Below are 18,645 nucleotides of genomic sequence, written 5' to 3' on the forward strand. Positions count from 1 at the left end.
ATTCAGTCACTGTCTGATACATTTAGAACTCATTTAGTTTACGTATATTATATATATATATATATATATATATATATATATAATTTTTTGTGCGTGTGTGTGTTTATCAGCTTCCCTGTTCATCTGCAAAGTTGTGCGCATGCCTGCGCGCGCATGTTTATGAGCATTTCCACACGCGGGTGGCTTTATCTTTACCTACGAGCAGCCTTAGTTACCTGTGTGACAGTGCAGTCCCCGTGGGGTGACAGCGGCTTTGGCCACAGCGGTGACATTGTCCAACCTGCCCTCGAGTCTCGCGTGGTCTCTCAGGGACGGCCTTCGCTGGAGCACGGCGAGGTCGCCTGGATTCACCCGCAACCCAATCCCAACCCCGCGGCGTCCGCGCCAGACCTGGCAGCACGCCACGTAGTCAGGTGTGCCGCACGGAGCCCGGCTCTCGAAAGTGCCTCCAACAATGCCGGCCGAGTGGCGCTCGTGGAGCCAGACTGCTAGCCCCTGCCCAGGAGAGCTATCCACAGGCTGTTTTGGCTCCGTCTGGCTGAAAGAATTCATTAAAGGAAGAGGTGTCTCACACAGCCGCCATCTACCCCTGCAGCCAGAGGTGAATCAATGGCTGAAAACACCAGAGAACGCTTAACAACACTAAACCTGGAGGAGGCAGCCCGTTTCCCACTTCAAGGCTCACGTTTCCCGGGACGAACAGTCAAGGTAGCCGTGCCCAGGAAATAGTGGGGCGATACATTAAACAGGCCATAAAGAATGGTTACAGTGCGTTTTTTTTTTTTTTTTTTTTGCTAATGTGTGGATTGCGTTCCCTCAGGAAAACGTGTGTGTGCATGTGTGTGTGTGTGTGTGTGTGAATAGAGCATTGAATAGCATTCAGACCTGCTGTCTGTAGTCAATACACAATTTCTGCTTCATCTGAATTTTATCTGGAAATTAGTCAAAGTAGATTACAGCATTCACTGTCTGCCCAGCATTAAATCATTATATCAATTAAAAATGCAATGATTTGGTACATTATTTAATAACGTTAATTGTAACCAAAAATGTGGGCATGGTTTAATTATGTTTAAAGCAATAAACTCAACAAAATAAATACAAAAAGTGAAAAATAAACAAATACTGTAGACAACGTTTTTTGAATCAAAGATTTATGTACTACTGTAGCTTTCTGAACCAAATAATTTCCATAAACTTTGCACCAAACATTCAGCTATTTAAGTCATATATGTTAATAATTTAATTACTAGACTCTGAGTGTTGTTTTACTTGGTTGATAGCGCGCTCTGTAATTCACAATATTAATTGATGGGATGGATTATTTTGGATGGAAATTATTCATCACTGTTTTGATGAACATTAACACTTACTGCAGAGGAGGCTTAATATCAAAAAATGAAGCCTCCTCACAGCAACAAATTCCTCTTTACAAGCACTCTTCTGCCACCTAGTGGCTAAACTAAACAAGCAACTTTTTCCAATGGCTTTCTGTTGTTTATATCTAGCACATTTATCAAATAGAGTTTTTAATTCCTAAATACTGTGTTGAATGGGGCAGCTTTCAGTTCAAAGTAAAGCTTTATTGGCTTATGAAACAGTTTATTTCTTTTCTATTTTCATTTTAAGACATGCTACACAACACGTCAGTGATGTCTATTAAATGATACCCTCAAGAGAAGACAGGAATGGTGAACTACAGCACATACATATACCGGGTGATAAAGCAATCTCACATATATTTGTACACACAAGATGGAAAATAAAACAGAAGAATATAACCTTGTATTGGCAGAAGATGAACATTTAATTGGAACAAATTCTAACTGGGAAGTCTGTAAACATTGCACAAGGTAGTGTTCAATTTATTTTCCTCCATTTATAATGTCAGCCACTTCTAGCGGACACCATCATACAATATTTTCTGGGTCACTGATGGTGTTCTTTCAATTTTGCAAATACACTGCTGCAAACACATTACAGCATATCATTGATACAAAGTTGGAGCATCATTATGGGACAGCAGAACTGGCATCTCCTAAAAGGTCACATAAGCACACAGTGGCTTTTTTGGACAATGCAGACAATAGGACACAACAAGGGATGCAAATATAGAAAATAAAGAGAATGTCAGAGAAAACATTATATAAGACATTAAATTATATATATACAGTAAATGGTCATGTTACATACATTTTTGGATTTAGGCCCATACAAAATGTAAGCAAAGCATTTCTGACCACAGAGAGGAGAACAAACAACACAAGCATTTACTCCAGATGTTTTAACAGTCCTTAACAGTTAATATTGATCATCAGTATCAGAAATAATGGTTTCCAGTGTTCCAACTACAGTGAAATCAAAATTGTCAACCAAAAACCATTTAAAAGCAATCCTTGTCCATGGATGTAAAACATTTTACAAACCTATGTTAGCCTAATAGCTCAATTTCAAATCCATAAAAATTACAAAAACATATCACATACAGTGCAAATTCACATTGATTAATACAAAACATTGCAGTCCAATAACATTCATTACTGTTTTCAACTCGCTGCTCTCAGTTCATGAAAAAGTCACCACCCTGCCTATTCTAATAAAAAGTGCATCGTATCAGAAAGATACATTCTGTAATTTTGAAATGCAACAGTCTTTTTAAATTGGCTTAACATCAAAAGTGAGGACTTTTCTGACATCTTGTCATCCAAAGTTATTTACAACCCGAAGTAGTAGCATTATTTGCTTCATTCTAATAGTTATAGTAATAGTATAGTATCTTAAGATCATTATTTAACCAAATGTGTCGTTGCACATGATTTTCTTCAATTCGGGAACAGTCTACGCATCGTTTTAATATGTAATGTACATTAACGTATAACATTTCACATTCACTGCCTATTTTGCATCTCACGCCTTCAGTTCTGAGTCTCACCATTTTAAAAAAAGGCCCGCTCTGATTCAACCAAAGGGATGGTCGGGTGAGTATCGTTTCAGTTTCTATCAATACATTCGACATAAACTCATTACAGTAAGGGCAAGTGTGAAGAGTGCATGGTTTAAAATCTGCATCGTATGTGTGCCACCGCTATTATAGGCGTAGCCTATTTCAGTTGTTGCCGCGTGCCCGCAAAATTGCACTCAACTTCTGGTTGTCATGTACATACAGAGATCTCAAAGAGAACAGCCGCTTAAAAAATACCTGAATACCTCCTTGAGATGTGAATAAAACGACGAGCAAAGCTTTTTTTTTTTTTATTTACCCGACAGATGTTGGATTTGAGTGACGAACGTATAAGCTCAGCGAAGCAAAAGGGACGGGGAACTACGGCTCCCTGCAGGGTCCTCTTTCTTCACATCTTTCAATATCTCTTCCAGAAAAAAAGAACAACACAATCATTAGGCTAAACTGTAGGCTAAAGTTACAGATGAACTGTCGATTTTGGGGCCCGCTTAAGTTCATTTCAGATGATTACACGATAGTGCCGTGTAGCTTTAAGCTGAACCACTGTATCTGTTACCTGGAGTCTTTATCCCTTCAGGCCATACACGGTCATGTGTTCGCATATATTATGCAAACAAATTGTGATTTACAATATATACAGTACATCAACGGGAGTTTAAAAGGAACGGCACCATACACAGACAGTAAATATCTGCTCTGATCATATTCCTTTTCTTAGCCTCTCACCAAGTTATAGGATATATGTATATATATATATATATATATATATATATATATATATACATTTTTTTTAACAGTCAGGGATTCAAGTGTTAGGACAGCTTAGGGTGTGTTAGCCTACAGTGCATGTACCACACACAATCACACAACTTAATATACTGTGTTTCCCAAACATTCTCATCATGTTTTCTCTCCTCTTCGAGAAAATGAAAGGAGGGTTGGCAGGAATCAAAGACAGGTTGGTGGAGCTGGTGATGCACGGACGATTTGGGCTGGGTTTGCTCAAGTGCACGTCCTGTCCAAGGCACGGAACAAGCTGGTTACTCTCCCCGGGGCTCCTGTGACTGGGGCGCTCCTGTCAGTGCCGGGCTCACAGGGCGATCCTGGTGCACGGGTGCTTCAGTCTGCAGGGCAGAATTCCCCGGTTCAGCTGGTGGAACTCTACCAGCTGGATCAGATCGCTGAACCGCGTGTGACCGTCGTCCAGGCTGAAGAACAGCTCACCCTCATCCTCCACCTGCCTCACACACACACACACACACACACAGGAGAAGCACTGTTGCTCAGTACAAAGCAGGCATTACAGTGGAGTACACAGCCAGAAGTATGGACATGAGGAGGCGTACTCACGGGTAAGATCTGAAAATGTTTGATTCTCTGTGCGTGACAGAGTGACAGGACAAACGTCTTAGGGTTGCTTTGACTGTCCCTCAACAGAAACACCCTGAAAATGAAGCAGAATGACATTTTTAGGCATTTAGCAGATGTCCTTAACCACAGTGACTTACACAGCTTACATTCTTATCACACGCGATCCCTTTACACAGCTAGATATCAATAGAAATCAAACCCACAGCTATAGAGTTGCAAGCCGAGTTCCCCAACCCCATGCTACACAACCACCCCATCAAAGCAATGCATGCACTTCTCTGAAGTATGCACACTGTATGTGTAAATGTGTATCTGTTTATACAGGAACACGAGGTGATGAAATCAGAAAAAACATCACAGGCTCTGTTTATAGCACCCAGAACTGACATTGCCCTAAAGTTTTGGGGAACAACTTCTAGCAGACGCTTCAGATTCTCTCGTGTAGTTGTCGGTTGAAACCATTTTGCCTAATTTAGCTCAAATGGGATGACAGGTGTGCCATCCAGACAAATTACAAGCTTGCTGGGAATGCCTATGCATCACTGAGAATTTGGCATTTTTCAGGATTTCCTTTATAAAAATTCCTACTAAAATAACCCAGAAGTTTCAGCCATTATAAAATATTCACTTATAGATATATGTACAATCCAAACAATCTAACATGTTTTGATACACAATAAACATTCAGGTAAACCTATGCACTGGCACAAGGCAAATTCCCAAATGTTTAACTTTATTTGTTTTCTTTTTTGCAAAAAAAAAAAGTTTGAAAGAGCACATTCTCTTGAGGCGGTGAACAGAGAAATCAGAGGGCCACACTACAGAACCGAGAAAGCATTTGACTGGATTCCACTGATATCAATATGTTAAATGACTGAACTGTGTGTGTGTGTGTGTGTGTGTGTGTGTGTGTGCACTGTATTATAAAGCAGTTTGTATACTGATGACCAAATATTTACTGGATGTTATCATTAGGATGCAGATTTGTAACAATGTTATGAGGACAGTGTCAGTGCAACTTACACATGATCAGCTTCACAAAATATCTTTTGCATTTATTGTTTTTCATTGGCAAAGGTTCGAAAATTATTTCACAGTTCATGTTGAAGCAGGCACTTTTATAAGGCTCACTGGTCATGAGCTGTCAAGGGGGCATGGATTAATTACCTGTCACATGGGTTTGAAGGTTTTAGGACTAGGCCCAAGGTCTAAGTGTAGCAGTCAACCGAAACACACACTGTACCCTCCATTTAAACTTACGGTGTTGACCAGATTTCTTTAGAAATTTTATGAAATCAGAGAAGAACAAAAATGGGCAAAAGAAGCGTATACAAATACATGTAAGATGAATTGCCTTAAACTTAAAGACAGTTGATTCTCGGTTGAGGTAAGGCTACGTACCCATCAATAAGACCTTGCTCTGCAATCAGACGGTGAGCCTCATCTCTGGAGAGCTTGCTGTGGAACCAGGGCTGTGCTCTGTGGATAGCTACCAAAAAAGACTTATTGGCACAGTGAGTATCATCATTGACTCTAGAAAACAAGTTAGATACAGTTACAGTGCAATTAAATTAAAGATTTTGTTTCATTTATTTCAGAGTCGGCAAACTGTGAGTTGAGCAGTTCCATATTGTCCTTGAAAAACATGCGGGTATTGGGTATACTGGTATGAGAATAGAAAATAATAAATAAATGATCGTTAGCTGAGCAGTGTGACCATTGGTAAAAAGTAACTTGCCGTACCACATGGTGGCAGCATAGCACTTAAAGTGACGCATAATTTGTTTTGGCTACTAGATTAAATTAATGGTCGTCCAACATATGGCTAGCTAACTGCAAAAAGCTAGAGACAATTAATGTTAACTTGATTCATATCCCTAGTGAAGAACGTTAATATGCTACATTAGTACTACAGACAAATATATCGGAGTGGTGCAACACGTAGGCCTTAACTTTTTAAATGCTTCCTTTCCCTCTTTTCCTAAGAGCTATGGGGTTTTAGATTTTATGAGTAACAATGGGATACAATTGTAATTATAATCTATATTGTTTTATTGCCCACAAGCCAGCAACACAGCAAACTAAAATTCAAATGTATATTATCACCCCTTAAGATATAGACACAGACATGGACACCAAAAAGAGCCTATCACATTTGTTCAGAATAATTCCCTTAGACTTTAATATTTTCATATTTTTATTATCATTAACAACTGTGAAGTGGGTGTTTTCCTGAATGACAAGAATATTTGAATTATAATGAGTAGAAATGCAGAAAACTACACTAATTATAAATGAAACAGGCCACAAAGCAAGTTTCCAGACTTTAACAAAAATCATTTCATAGCAGCAAAATCCCATAATGAAACAAAATACACTTTATACACTGCTACATAATTGTCAATTGACAAAGTAATTGGACATTCTAAATGTATAAGGTTGTATTTCCTATTTTTTGATACACACCTCTGGTCATATCTGTGTGTCATTTACTGTTCATAAACGCATTTGTAACCAAATACAATAGCACTCTTACAATATGTTTTTTATCAGTGGTGTCATTTTTATCTACTCACCTCTACCTTCGCTATTTTCGGTGAGTTTATATTTTTTAATGAAATGAGTATGCTAATCAATATAAAATTGTCTTTGGCGGTATCAAGGATTATAATCACTGTAATCAGCCCATGCAAATCCCTGAGAAAAACAAGATGTAGATTTTCCACTTGGTGGCACTACACAGCAGGTATCACAATTTAGACATTTACCCCAGCTCTCATGACCTGTGACCAAGACCCAATACCAAAATTGGTGTATTGGTCCCATTTCTCATGTGGAACAAATTTAACTCAACAATCCATAACTTAAAACTTAAAAACGCTGCTCCTCCTACAAACTTTGATTGATTCGTATGAAACGAACCTAACAGGAGAATAAACATCAAGCTTATGAATCCCATTCTATTGAAATAAAATAATGAAACTTGGTATTTATATTGACATCCACATGTCATTTTTGTCATGTGACAGTTGTCGAAAGGGAGTATAAATCCAGCTTTAAGCTCCAGCCCTAAAGCATCCACCCAACCAAGACACACGGCGGTTCTACAAAGCTCCACATAAGAAAAATATTCCTAAACTGTGACAAATCACTATTCCTTTGCAGATATTTCAACTTGCTGTAATCACATATCTGCTCATTGTAAGCAAAACACAGGTCTACCATAAGTTGCCTCCATTGTGAATTAGCCCCCATTTTGGAATATCATTGCTTATCTGGACCAACAACCTGGCTGACTGTCACAAAGCTTGGCTTGAAAGAGGGTGTTAGCTCCAGATGTGACATAACAGCATTTGAACAACATGGCAACATGGTGGAGCTATATCAGTATACTGAATATGCAATATTTAAAAACAACTGGCCCATTTGACACCTATACACAATCTTCGGAACCCATTTCACACCCTGTTTAACAGCATATTTTAACTAAACTCCACAAAAATATCATAAAGAAAGTTAATGTATGGAAATATTGCCGAATAATGGGGCACTTAACTTTCAGAGGATGTGGCTTTTTACATAAACGCTTGCATCTCTAAGAGTGCTTGATAAAATATCACACAACTTGGTAGACATGTTTACACACATGACAGGCTGCAACAGCAGTGGCACAGGTTTGTTCAGCCTGCAGAGAGCTCTTAACAATGAAACAATTGACAAGAAAATGGCAATTAACTTTACTCTAACTCTTAGAAAGAATGGCCATTCGGTGCTATAAAGCATCAAATTCACTTAAAATCTCAAAAAAGCATTGCTGTATTACAGAGGTAGTAAAGTTGTAGCGGTCCATCCTCTTAATACGAAATCAGGTGCCAGGACCCACATAATTGCTTGCAGATGTATGTATCATGATCATTGTCCTAAAGGTAACATATGAAATGTACTTACAGCAAAAATACCAATATGTGCATAATTTTTAGAATATTGGATGCATTTTAAAATGTATTTGTATGTTGAAATAAATGACTTCATTCGCAACTGTAAAACTACTCCTGTTGCATTTATAAGTAGTGGCAGCACTGTGTGAAGAGATGCAGTTCAAAAGCACGCACATTAATGCACGCACTCTAAAAAATCACCTGTTTGGATGGCACTGAAAACAATCCCATCAGTACCATCTCATTTGCATTGGTATCCGAAGGTGAGAAGGTCATCCTGCAGCTTTATCGCAGTACACAGTGAGTAATGATTCGGCTGACGCTAATTTCACTCACCTAAGTTTGACAGGGGGCTCTGCGAAGCGGAGGGGCTCCCGTGACAACTCAGTCGATGGCAGCTCTTCCTCTATGAAACAAGCGAACAAGAATGTCACACGCTGAGTTACGCCTGCCCAAGGCTTTCCCTTAAATCACTTTCACACTCTCTCCTCCCATCAGTCTAACCACAATACACTCTGTCCTTAACTCTGAGTTCATACAGCAGAGTGCGTTTTGGTGAAGTTCATTATAAAAAAATATAATCACAGCAAATTACTTGGAGTTGGATGAGATTTAATCCTGAAGATTATTGGTAGGCAGACTCAATGTATTCTGTTATGCACAAGGAAAAGAGGTCAGCGAAACCATATTATTAAGTGGTAACAAAGAAGAACAGAAAATTGCCCTTCCTCCCTAACTTATTAAGCTATTTAAAAAATATGCAGTTCAATTTTTCATTCCTTCACAACTATTTTTTGAGATTGCTGAATGTCCACTACTTACATATGATAGTGGAGGGCAAACCAAGGTTTTATTGAAGCCAGGCCTTCCTGCATCAGCTGCTTAGAATTGCACCAGATTCAGCTGATCATTCAGAACTGTGCCTGATTCAGCTGAACATTCAGAACTATGCCTAATTCAATTGATCATTCAGAACTAAGCCTGATTCAGCTGATCATTCACAAAACTCCAGGTTTAGAACCTGTTACTGTGCACCACTTTGACACAGTGAAACTGGAAGCGGGGCTAAAAATGAGCAGGGGCGCACAGCCGAGAGCCTTACCCTCCAGGTGAGGCCCTCCTCCACAGCCACGGACAGAGCTTCTGAGGGGTTCTCAATCACCCGGCTCTTGTGTCCTGAGAAGTCCATGGCCACCAGCGAGTTCTCTGATATGCTTCTCTGGTGAGGAGAAACAGGCCTAATAATGCAGTCTCACTGGCTAGTAATCCATACTGTATAATGTATCAGGGTTGGGGCCAAATCCATTTTCAAGTCAGTCAATCCATTAATTGAAAAATGCCCATAATGTTATATGGACATTTAAAAAAAACAAACAAAAAAACAGTAGTTTTAATCCATTTCCTGAATTGACATTGATCTGACCCCAACACTGAAATGCATAAAATAATATGCTGAACTAATACAAAGAACTTAATGGATTATAAAAACAAACAACATCTTGGTTCGTCATTACAAAAGTCATTTTAACAGAAGCAAAACGTACATTTCCATTTCTAACGCACTTTTCCTTTTCCTGATCATTTCTGAACTGTCAATCTCCAGGTGTTTCAGTAATAAAGTATAAAGTGAAGCTTTTCCATTTGTAATTCATAGTGATTGATCAGAGTCTGGGTGTTGAGCTGCTTGCTGTTTGTAATTGATTTGAATCCAGACCTTAGAAGGCATGGCTGTGGTGTACAGTGGTATTTTGCTGCCACCTAGAGTCCAAAAATAAATGTCAGACCTAATGCCTATGATCCTATAACAATCATCCTCATGTGATCACAGTGGCATAAATGTGTAATCCTGACCATAGCCTTGTTGTCTTTCAGAAACACATGAATGTAGGATGGCCATGAGATGTCATCATTCTTCCTTATGCTGCCACAGAAGGAAATCCGACCCCTGCAGTATTAAAAGTGACTAACATTTCTAAATAGAATGTTTCTAGACTTTAAAACAGATGCATTTTTAACATCATGTGACTTTTTTAGATGAATATTTAACTTTACATAAATGTAATGCAAAACACTGCTATTCTGTATCTTAACTATCTGGATACAGAATTACAGAATTCTGTCCTCATAACTCTAAAATGTAATCTATAGTGCAGTATTTTTACAGTGAAAAAAATGTAGTTGTTTGGCACTGTGCTCCAGCACATTTGAAATGAAACAATGAATATGAGGTATAAAGTGCAGACTGTCAGCCTGAATTTAATGGTATTTACATCAATATCAGGTGAATGATGTAGGAATTTCAGCCCTTTTTATACATAGCCCCCCATTTTAGGAGAGCAAAACAGTTGGACAATTGGCTGCTCAGCTGTTTCTTGGCCAGCTGTGAGTTGTTGCATCATTAGGTCATACACAAGAAAGCTAACAAAAGTTCAAGAGTTGATTCTAGGTGTGGCATTTGCATTTGGAATCTGTTGCCGTTGTCTCTCAACATGAGGACCAAATAAGTGTTAATGGAAGTTAAGCAGGCCATCATGGGGTGGAAAAATGAGAATAAATTTATCAGAAAAATAGCCAAAACTTTGGGTGTGTCAAAATCTACTATTTTTTACATTGTTAAGAAGTGAGAACGTACTGCTGAGCTAAGCAATAGCAAGCAACCTGGTTCACCACAGAAGGCCACTGTAATAGATGACCAAAGAATACTTTCAACAGTCAAACACATTAAGAATGCTCAAGGATGTAGGCATTGATGTGTCAAAGACTAAAATAAAGAAAAGATTACACCAGCATAAACCCAGATGGTTCACTGCAAAATGCAAACCACTGGTTAGAGTTTGCTTGAATGTACATTTAAAAACTGTAGAGCTCTGGAACAAACTTATATGAACAGATTAGATTAATATTAACCTGTACCAAAGTGATGGAAAGAGATGAAACAACAAAGATTGTGTCACAGTTCAAATGCATATAGACTGCACTGTACTAGTGTCTCCTCATTAGATTGCATTAATTACTTGGCTTCGTCAATGATTTTACGAACAATTGCCAGTGTCTCATTGATGTTTTTCAGGTCATGTGCATCGCTCAAAGGTACATCATGATGTGTCCCACTGAACATTCATACCCATGATCCTCCACCAGTCCCATGCCCAGACCTAATCCCCATGCTGTCCCTGCTCTCCCAAGCCACTTGACCCTTTGCCGTCCCAGCCAGCCGTTCTGAATGCCCTGTGCCTTTTTTTCATGACAGCGAAGCAGAGGTGATGAGTTGTTAAGTCTAGGAGCAGCTCATGGGGAGGCTATTTTTATAGAACCGCAGCTCTTCTAGCACGCTTGACTGACCAAGAAAAAAAAATCACGTAAAAAAAAAATCACGTTAACTCACTCAGTATTGTTTTGCTCAAGGAGGAGGATCGGACCAAAATAAATCATGTGTTAATTCACTCTGAATTGCTTGGTTTAAGGAGGAGAATGAGGCCAAAATAAACTGTATGTAACTCATTCAGCATTGTTTAGTCTTAAGAAGATAATCGGGCCAAAATAAACCAGAGGTGAACTCACGCAGAACTGTTTTATTTAAGAAGAATCTAACTAAAATAAACAGTTAACTCATACATTGGTTCAAGGGAAATTCACACGTCTGCAGGAGTGCAAAAGGTCCTGACAGAAATATTTGACATAAATGACACCCTTCATTTAAATACACCAGAATACAAGGCTAGACACATTAACTTGAATATGAAAAGACCAAGACGAAGGCCCAGAGAGAGAATGCACTACACCTACCATAGGTGAGGCTCTCTGCTTCTGATGTGGCTGGATGAAGTTTTGGTACAGCTGCATTCCATACTGCAAACACAAAGAACAAAGACAACCTTCACATAAGCCTCAGAAACCGAAACCCTCCCAACACTAATGACAGCTGTGAGGCAGACGGCTCTGTAAACACGCCGGTGTACACAAGCTCTCGTGATACAGGGGGAAAGCAGGTCCGCCCTTTTTTAGCAAATGACCTTTTGTCGGCACCAAGCTCACGCTATGGACTTGGAGAGAAATCCAAAACAGCAAAAAACGACAACTGACAGTATGGACGAAGCGCATGGCCAGTTATGACATCACCTCCCAAGGACAGAACCACTGCCGTACTGTGCGCGTGACACCTCGGACGTGCGACGGGAAACACTCTGCCGCCCTGCCACAAGTGGGGCCCAAAGGTTGTCACGGTTACCTTGAAAAGGCGAATGGCGGTCACCCAGCAGGTCCTGATGTGCTCCTCGTCTGCGCAGAGCAGCTTCAGGTCTCGCGGGGAACTCGATTTGTTAGGCTGGGAGTGTACAGAACAGTGCTTAAACATTACTGTGGCAAACATGACATTCACTGCCTTAAGGTTTTTTCCTCATATACATAAACTGTGTTTACTCTAAGAAAAAGAACACTAAGACTCCACTGATCTTTGGAATCATAAAACTGAGGAACCAAAAGAGGCATTTCGCTGTTTTCTCTGCGGCGTATTAATATTTCTGTGTTCTGCTTTGTCTCTGTTTTGCTTTCCTTTATCACTCTGTTCCTATTTCAGGAATCCCTGCTGTCCTAAGTTTAACCAATGTTTCGGTACAAAGTTCAACGCTTGATAAAAGCGCAAGACAGACAACACAACTATGGGGCATTTTACAACATGCCCTAAACATCCTCCGTCAGATAACGCAAAAGGTTAAGTAGAGTTAAGCCCAACATCTCAAAAGCTTTGGGAGATAATGTAACCTGCGCCGGAAAGGAGTCTTGCACTATATCTGAGGTTACGTCCTAGTAATTTTTGTTTCATTTGGATTATGACATTTTCATGAAAAGACAGCAAGTTCTTTATTCTCTGCAAATAATAAAAACTCTGACAGTGTGAAAACAAACACCTTTTCTTCATTGAATGGTTACTTTATTATTTGTTACATCTCAAGGATGAAAAGCAAATACCTTAATGCAGAACCCATAGTCGGTTGGGGCACCTTGCGTCTTTCTAGCGGACAGCAAAGTGTACACATCGCTGTCACTGAACTCGGCGATGAACTGGAGATGCCTGGGTTCCTGTGAGGAAGGGGGAAGAGAGACACGTCACGCGCTTACTCCAAAGTTTCACTTGAGAGCTAGACCTGTGCATTCGTGTCCGTTGAACAGCTGAGCTCTGCTTTATGTAACCAGGGATGTGTTACGGTGGCTCATGGCAGTCCTGTATAGAGTGGACTGAATTCATGGGGAAAGCGTGTCCATATGAAGGGCAGAGATTTGTGTCAAAATGGGAGCTGCGTGGGGTGCCCTGAATAAGAACAGAAGCGAAGGAAGAAAAGCAAAACGTAAGGCAGGGGCCAAGGTAAGAGTTTCCTGCATGGTGGTCTTTGTACGCCACGGCTACTGGAGCCAGAGGTTCAGGCGGCCTTTACCACTGCAAAAGAACTACTTGCGGCCCAGTTCTCGTAGCTAATTCCTGGTTCTGCTGCGACTATAATTTTTTTTAAAAACACAAACGGTCCAAACCTGCTGTGTTTCACCTGGAATCGGGCCATGCGGAGAAGGACTGTCTGGCACCCGTGATTGCACTCAGACAATACCAATCTAGTCCAAACAGCATTGCCCTATATGACACAGGTTCAATCAGTTCATTCGTTAGATAGCGCCAGATACGCAACACAATAAAGGGAGGTTAAATTATCCAATAAGCAAACTTGCCGGGAACAGCACACACCAAAACAAACTATTTCCACAACGGCCGCGCACAGAGCCAGAGCAGCTGTCACACTTTTCTGCTGCGCTAGATAAATTTTCCTGTGCCGAACTGTAACGGACAGACATGCATTGCTGAACGGGAATAAATGACACATGACGAAAACATGCAGCAACCGAAAAAAGGTCAAGTCAAGTTTGACTCCTTCGGCAGTATTGGATTGCGGATATTGACAAGTGCAAACTAGGGCCGCCCGGTACTTGGGACAATGGCTCTTTTGTTGTAGGGAGAGGAAAACGGAGAGCCGGTTGGCACGGCGACGGGCAGGTGTAAGCCTCGTCTGTCAACAGTTTGCAGGGTTCGGTCCCTGACATGCCAACCAACCTGCATTAAATCCAGCCGGACCGGTTCCAAGCAACAAGGGGAACCACTCAAAGCAGACTGCTGCACCATTGCCTCATTGGTTGAATGAGAATGCTAATAGCATCACTAATGATTGCACAGAACATGTTTCATAACATCATGATATTTTATGTATAATGCAATGTATCACACATACCTTTGTGCCTTGGCGTATGTGCATTAGTATGTAATGCATGCGTGTCTTGGTGACAGTGTAAACTCTTAAGTGTACGGTAGATGACTTGGTGTGTATGGACCTGAAGGTACTGTTGTGATATTTGATTTGTGTATTGTGTTTACTTATCAACTTGCAAAATAACTTGATGACATGGAGGCAATAATGCACTAAATGTTTCATATTGTGAAAAAATGGTGTTAATTCCTGCTTTGTAAAGATCCTGCCCTTTTCTCCTTTCACTAATGCCTGACTGACCTTGGACATCCCCTTGTTGGAGTAGTAGAGTCCAGACCTCCGTAAAACAAAGTAGAACTTCTTCCAGCATTTTCTTCCGAACTCCTTAGCATGAAGGTACCCGTGAATTTCCGGGCAGGTGCTTGAGCTTAGAAACGTCTGTAGAAGAATGACAGAATCCAGAAACACTGCCATTGTGCAAAAAGAGAAATCACATCCTTTATGAAGCATAGAAAAACATGAAATATCAAAACGCACCGTGACAAGGACACGTATCTCCTATAGGTACCTATTACAACAAAACTACACCGCATGGCCAAATGTATCTGAACACCCCTTGGTCTGGGGCTGTTTTTCATGGTTGGGCTAGGCCCCTTAGTCCAGTGAAGGCAAATCCTAATGCAATGACATTCTAGACAATTCTGTGCTTCCAACTTTGTGACAACAGTTTGGGAAATGGTTTTGTCAAGATTGGTGAGAACGAACTTGACTGGCCTGCCCACAGCTCCACCCCATCCAATACCTTTGGGATCAATTGGAAAGCCAACTGCGAGCCAGGCCAATCAGTGCCCGACCTCACTAATTCTAATTCTGGCTGAATGGAAGCAAATCCCTGCAACAATGCTCCAACATCTAGTATAAAGCCTTCCCAGAAGAGTGGAGGTTGTTATAGCAGCAAAGGGTGGAGCATCACCATATTAATGTCCATAATTGTTGGATAGATGTTGGATGTCAGGTGTTCACATACTTTTGGTCATGTAGTGTATCAGTTAATGATACTGTAAGGTAATTTATTAAGTTGCTCCCTTCCTTAAGTTGCCTTGCCATGCATTAGACAGCTGTAATTATTGAATTCATTCTAATGCAATACAAGACATGGAACGATAAAAAACAAATGCAAATATATATTACTCAAAAATAATTACAATTAGAAAGAGCATGAAGCAGAGTTCTTCCTTCCTAGGTAACTGGGACTAAACTGTCTGAATTTTACAAGTGATACCTTATCAAACAGGGCAACTCACATATCATTCTCTGGGTGTGTGTATTGTCATTACAGAATATTATTACATAATATATTGTATTTGTATAAAAATATATTGTGCTTTTTTTGTGTGAATTTTCTTTAGTGTTGAAAAGACTGAAGCATCCACAGAGGGATGGGAATATCAGTGGCAGCCATTTGTCTAAGTGAAAACAGGCTAGTAGGGCACCAACACAAAGCGTCCATTCAGTGGACTAACCTGTTTCTAGTAAAACCTGGAATGGCAACGACTACTGTGCCATTTCCACCATTCCATAACGTCCGAAGACCTGGAAATTCATTTTTGTCCCCTGTAGGGTAAATTAGCCTCAAGTCTTCATTTCAAGAACATCCTCAAGCACCAGGTCTCAGAAGGTTATGGTTACGGCAGGTTGTTTTTGCCTCTGACATGTATTGAAAGAGAGCTAATACCTGTATTAGCTGAGAGTGGTTCATTATCCCATTGGTTTCATTTGATGTAGACACCATGTGGTCCGGGAAAAAGTCCTAACAATATGCAGAAGAGTGAAAACAAAAGTGGCATTCAGATTATTTAACTGCACAATATTTGAAATCAAAATGGCCCTAATTCTGCATGTTAGATTACAGAGCAACACTTCCTAGCAAGCATTCCACAGGACATGTGTTAATGTTTTTTTAAAACACTGCGTTTATGGAAACTAATATAGAGTGTGAGTGTGCTAGGCCACCATGTCCCTACCAATGTCTACTTGAAGTATAAATAATATTCAAATTTCCTATGTCGTGATTAAGCCAGATTTAACAAAATGGTGATATGGCATAGCCTACGTCTATATCAGCTGGCATGAACATTTATAAATTCTTATGTTCTGCTTCTGTATATCTTATGTGATTCTTATGAAGGTTTCTTCACATTTGGCCTTACCAGTTACATTATATGTAGTTCATGTTTTAACAATCGAATGGAATGGAATCTGTAAGGTGGTTCTATGAAACAACAAAACCAGAGCATTAATGAATTATTAGCCTCCCATGGGCCATATATTTCTTAAACTGTTTTGCCTCTGAAAATATCAAGTTCAAACAGGCGATGATAACTCAATCCGCTCAATAAAAGCCAATAAATAATGTCATTTTAAAGGGCTGTACTATAGAAAGAGACCTCTAAAATTCCATCCTCTCAAAAAAAAAAAAAAACATACACTGCACTTACCAGGGGTTTCTTGAAGAATTCATATTTGGCATAATTCTTTCTGAAATACAGTCTGTTGTCAGCATCAACATCCCAGGATGCCTGCACCTCCATGACTGACTCATGGTCTTCTATGGTTCTCTCTGGGTACAGAAATTAAATGAGGTTGAAGAGAGAGCAAGAGTGTGAGAAAGAAAGAGAAGTAGTCAAGCTGACAGTAAAACAAAGGGATATAACTAAGTATAATTATTGTATTCAATATGTTTCTGGAATCCTTGCTATAAACTGACCCAAAGTTACAGTATATCACATTCTAAATATTGTGACAAATATGAAGGTAGCAGAATACACACAACAGAAAATGAGCAGGGTTATTGTAAAGCGAGCATCTGCAGTCATGTGATGTTTTAGGCTGCTTGTGTTTAAAGCATGAAGGCATAGTTACCCTTAAGCACTTTGTGCCAGGGAGAGATTAATTATTTACCTTTTTCCTCAAAATTATTCTTTGTTAATGAACAACCATTAAAAATAATGAATCTGATGCTCAGTGTGCAAAGCAAGTTGTGTAGGGGTTGTTTCACATCATTGTTGAACTTTATTCAGCTCTCAGAACCCAAAATGAATATTTTATGAACCTATGGAAACCAGCTGTTTGCATCCTGCTATCTGGAACACTGCATAGTTATCAGAAGCTAATTATTCCCATAGCATAATGACAGTTAGAGCTACATGAACACATTACTTGAGGTCTAAAATAAATACTCTTTCTCTGCCCAATGCATTAAAAAATAGGAATGCAAAAGAGGCCTACAGCAAAGGATCTATACACAGAATAAAGTCAAAACTGGTGTTCTATTCTTGCTTTGAGGTTATGAGGTTATAGATCCTTTACTGCATTCAGAAATAAAAAACCAAAGAGGCCTACAGTAAAGGATCTATAACCTCATAATCCCAATGGAAGAATAGAACATTAGCTTTGACTTTATTCTGTCTCAACAAGAAATAAAGGCAATAAGGCAAAATTATATAATTTTGGACAAGTATATTTTGTAAAATGTAGGGTGTGATAGCTTTAAATCCAATCTGGTCTACTATTATTTATGCCCTTTTGGTCGGCTACCCCTCGGAAAGAGAATCAAAAGAAAGAATAAGCAACAGAATGTTTTATTAGAATGATTGTTCATTATAATTAAAAAAAAATATTCTCTATTTAAATCTCCAAATTCATTAGGTTAGCCAAACAATTAACTGGTGCAATAAACCAACAAGGCTGAACAAACGACTGCATTTAGACCAAACATCTCTACTAAACAGATAAGATAAGGCAATGAGAACATTGAGTACATTGACTTAGGAATGTAGGGTTGCTACCTATAATGACCTAAAAGGACATTGAAAGCAATATTAAATTACCAGCAGAGAGAGGCCAGCAAGTCGTATCCTATCAGTGAATGACTTGACTTCAGTGTGATGGGAACAAAATAAAACAAGGTAAAACGCTGACAGAAGATGGAACAAACATACTCCTGCGAAACCACCACAAAATACAAGAAAACATTTCCTCTCTTCCACCAAACTTAACTCAAGAAGCTGGCCCTGATTGGTCGATGCTAAAGCACTGACGAGGCCACATTCTTTCATGGCAAAGA

General features: G+C 39.6%; 1 protein-coding gene across 4 annotated transcripts in view; it reads right to left on the reverse strand.

The window, feature by feature from the left end:
• Positions 1-1,562: 1,562 nt before the first annotated feature.
• Positions 1,563-18,645, reverse strand: part of grb14 (growth factor receptor-bound protein 14) — a 72,022-nt gene continuing 54,939 nt past the window's right edge. For all 4 annotated transcript variants that reach the window (XM_035408219.1, XM_035408221.1, XM_035408220.1 and 1 more), the window contains 11 exons: positions 17,018-17,139; positions 16,255-16,329; positions 14,820-14,957; positions 13,240-13,350; positions 12,500-12,595; positions 12,058-12,120; positions 9,374-9,490; positions 8,608-8,677; positions 5,735-5,822; positions 4,313-4,406; positions 1,563-4,199 (listed from right to left, as the gene is read on the reverse strand). In XM_035408219.1, coding sequence (XP_035264110.1) covers positions 4,053-4,199; positions 4,313-4,406; positions 5,735-5,822; positions 8,608-8,677; positions 9,374-9,490; positions 12,058-12,120; positions 12,500-12,595; positions 13,240-13,350; positions 14,820-14,957; positions 16,255-16,329; positions 17,018-17,139 — 1,121 coding nt within the window. In that variant the 3' untranslated portion in view covers positions 1,563-4,052. The remainder of the gene's footprint in view (positions 4,200-4,312; positions 4,407-5,734; positions 5,823-8,607; positions 8,678-9,373; positions 9,491-12,057; positions 12,121-12,499; positions 12,596-13,239; positions 13,351-14,819; positions 14,958-16,254; positions 16,330-17,017; positions 17,140-18,645) is intronic.

This window comes from Anguilla anguilla, chromosome 3 (genome assembly GCF_013347855.1).
Source record: "Anguilla anguilla isolate fAngAng1 chromosome 3, fAngAng1.pri, whole genome shotgun sequence".
Lineage (NCBI taxonomy): Eukaryota > Metazoa > Chordata > Actinopteri > Anguilliformes > Anguillidae > Anguilla > Anguilla anguilla.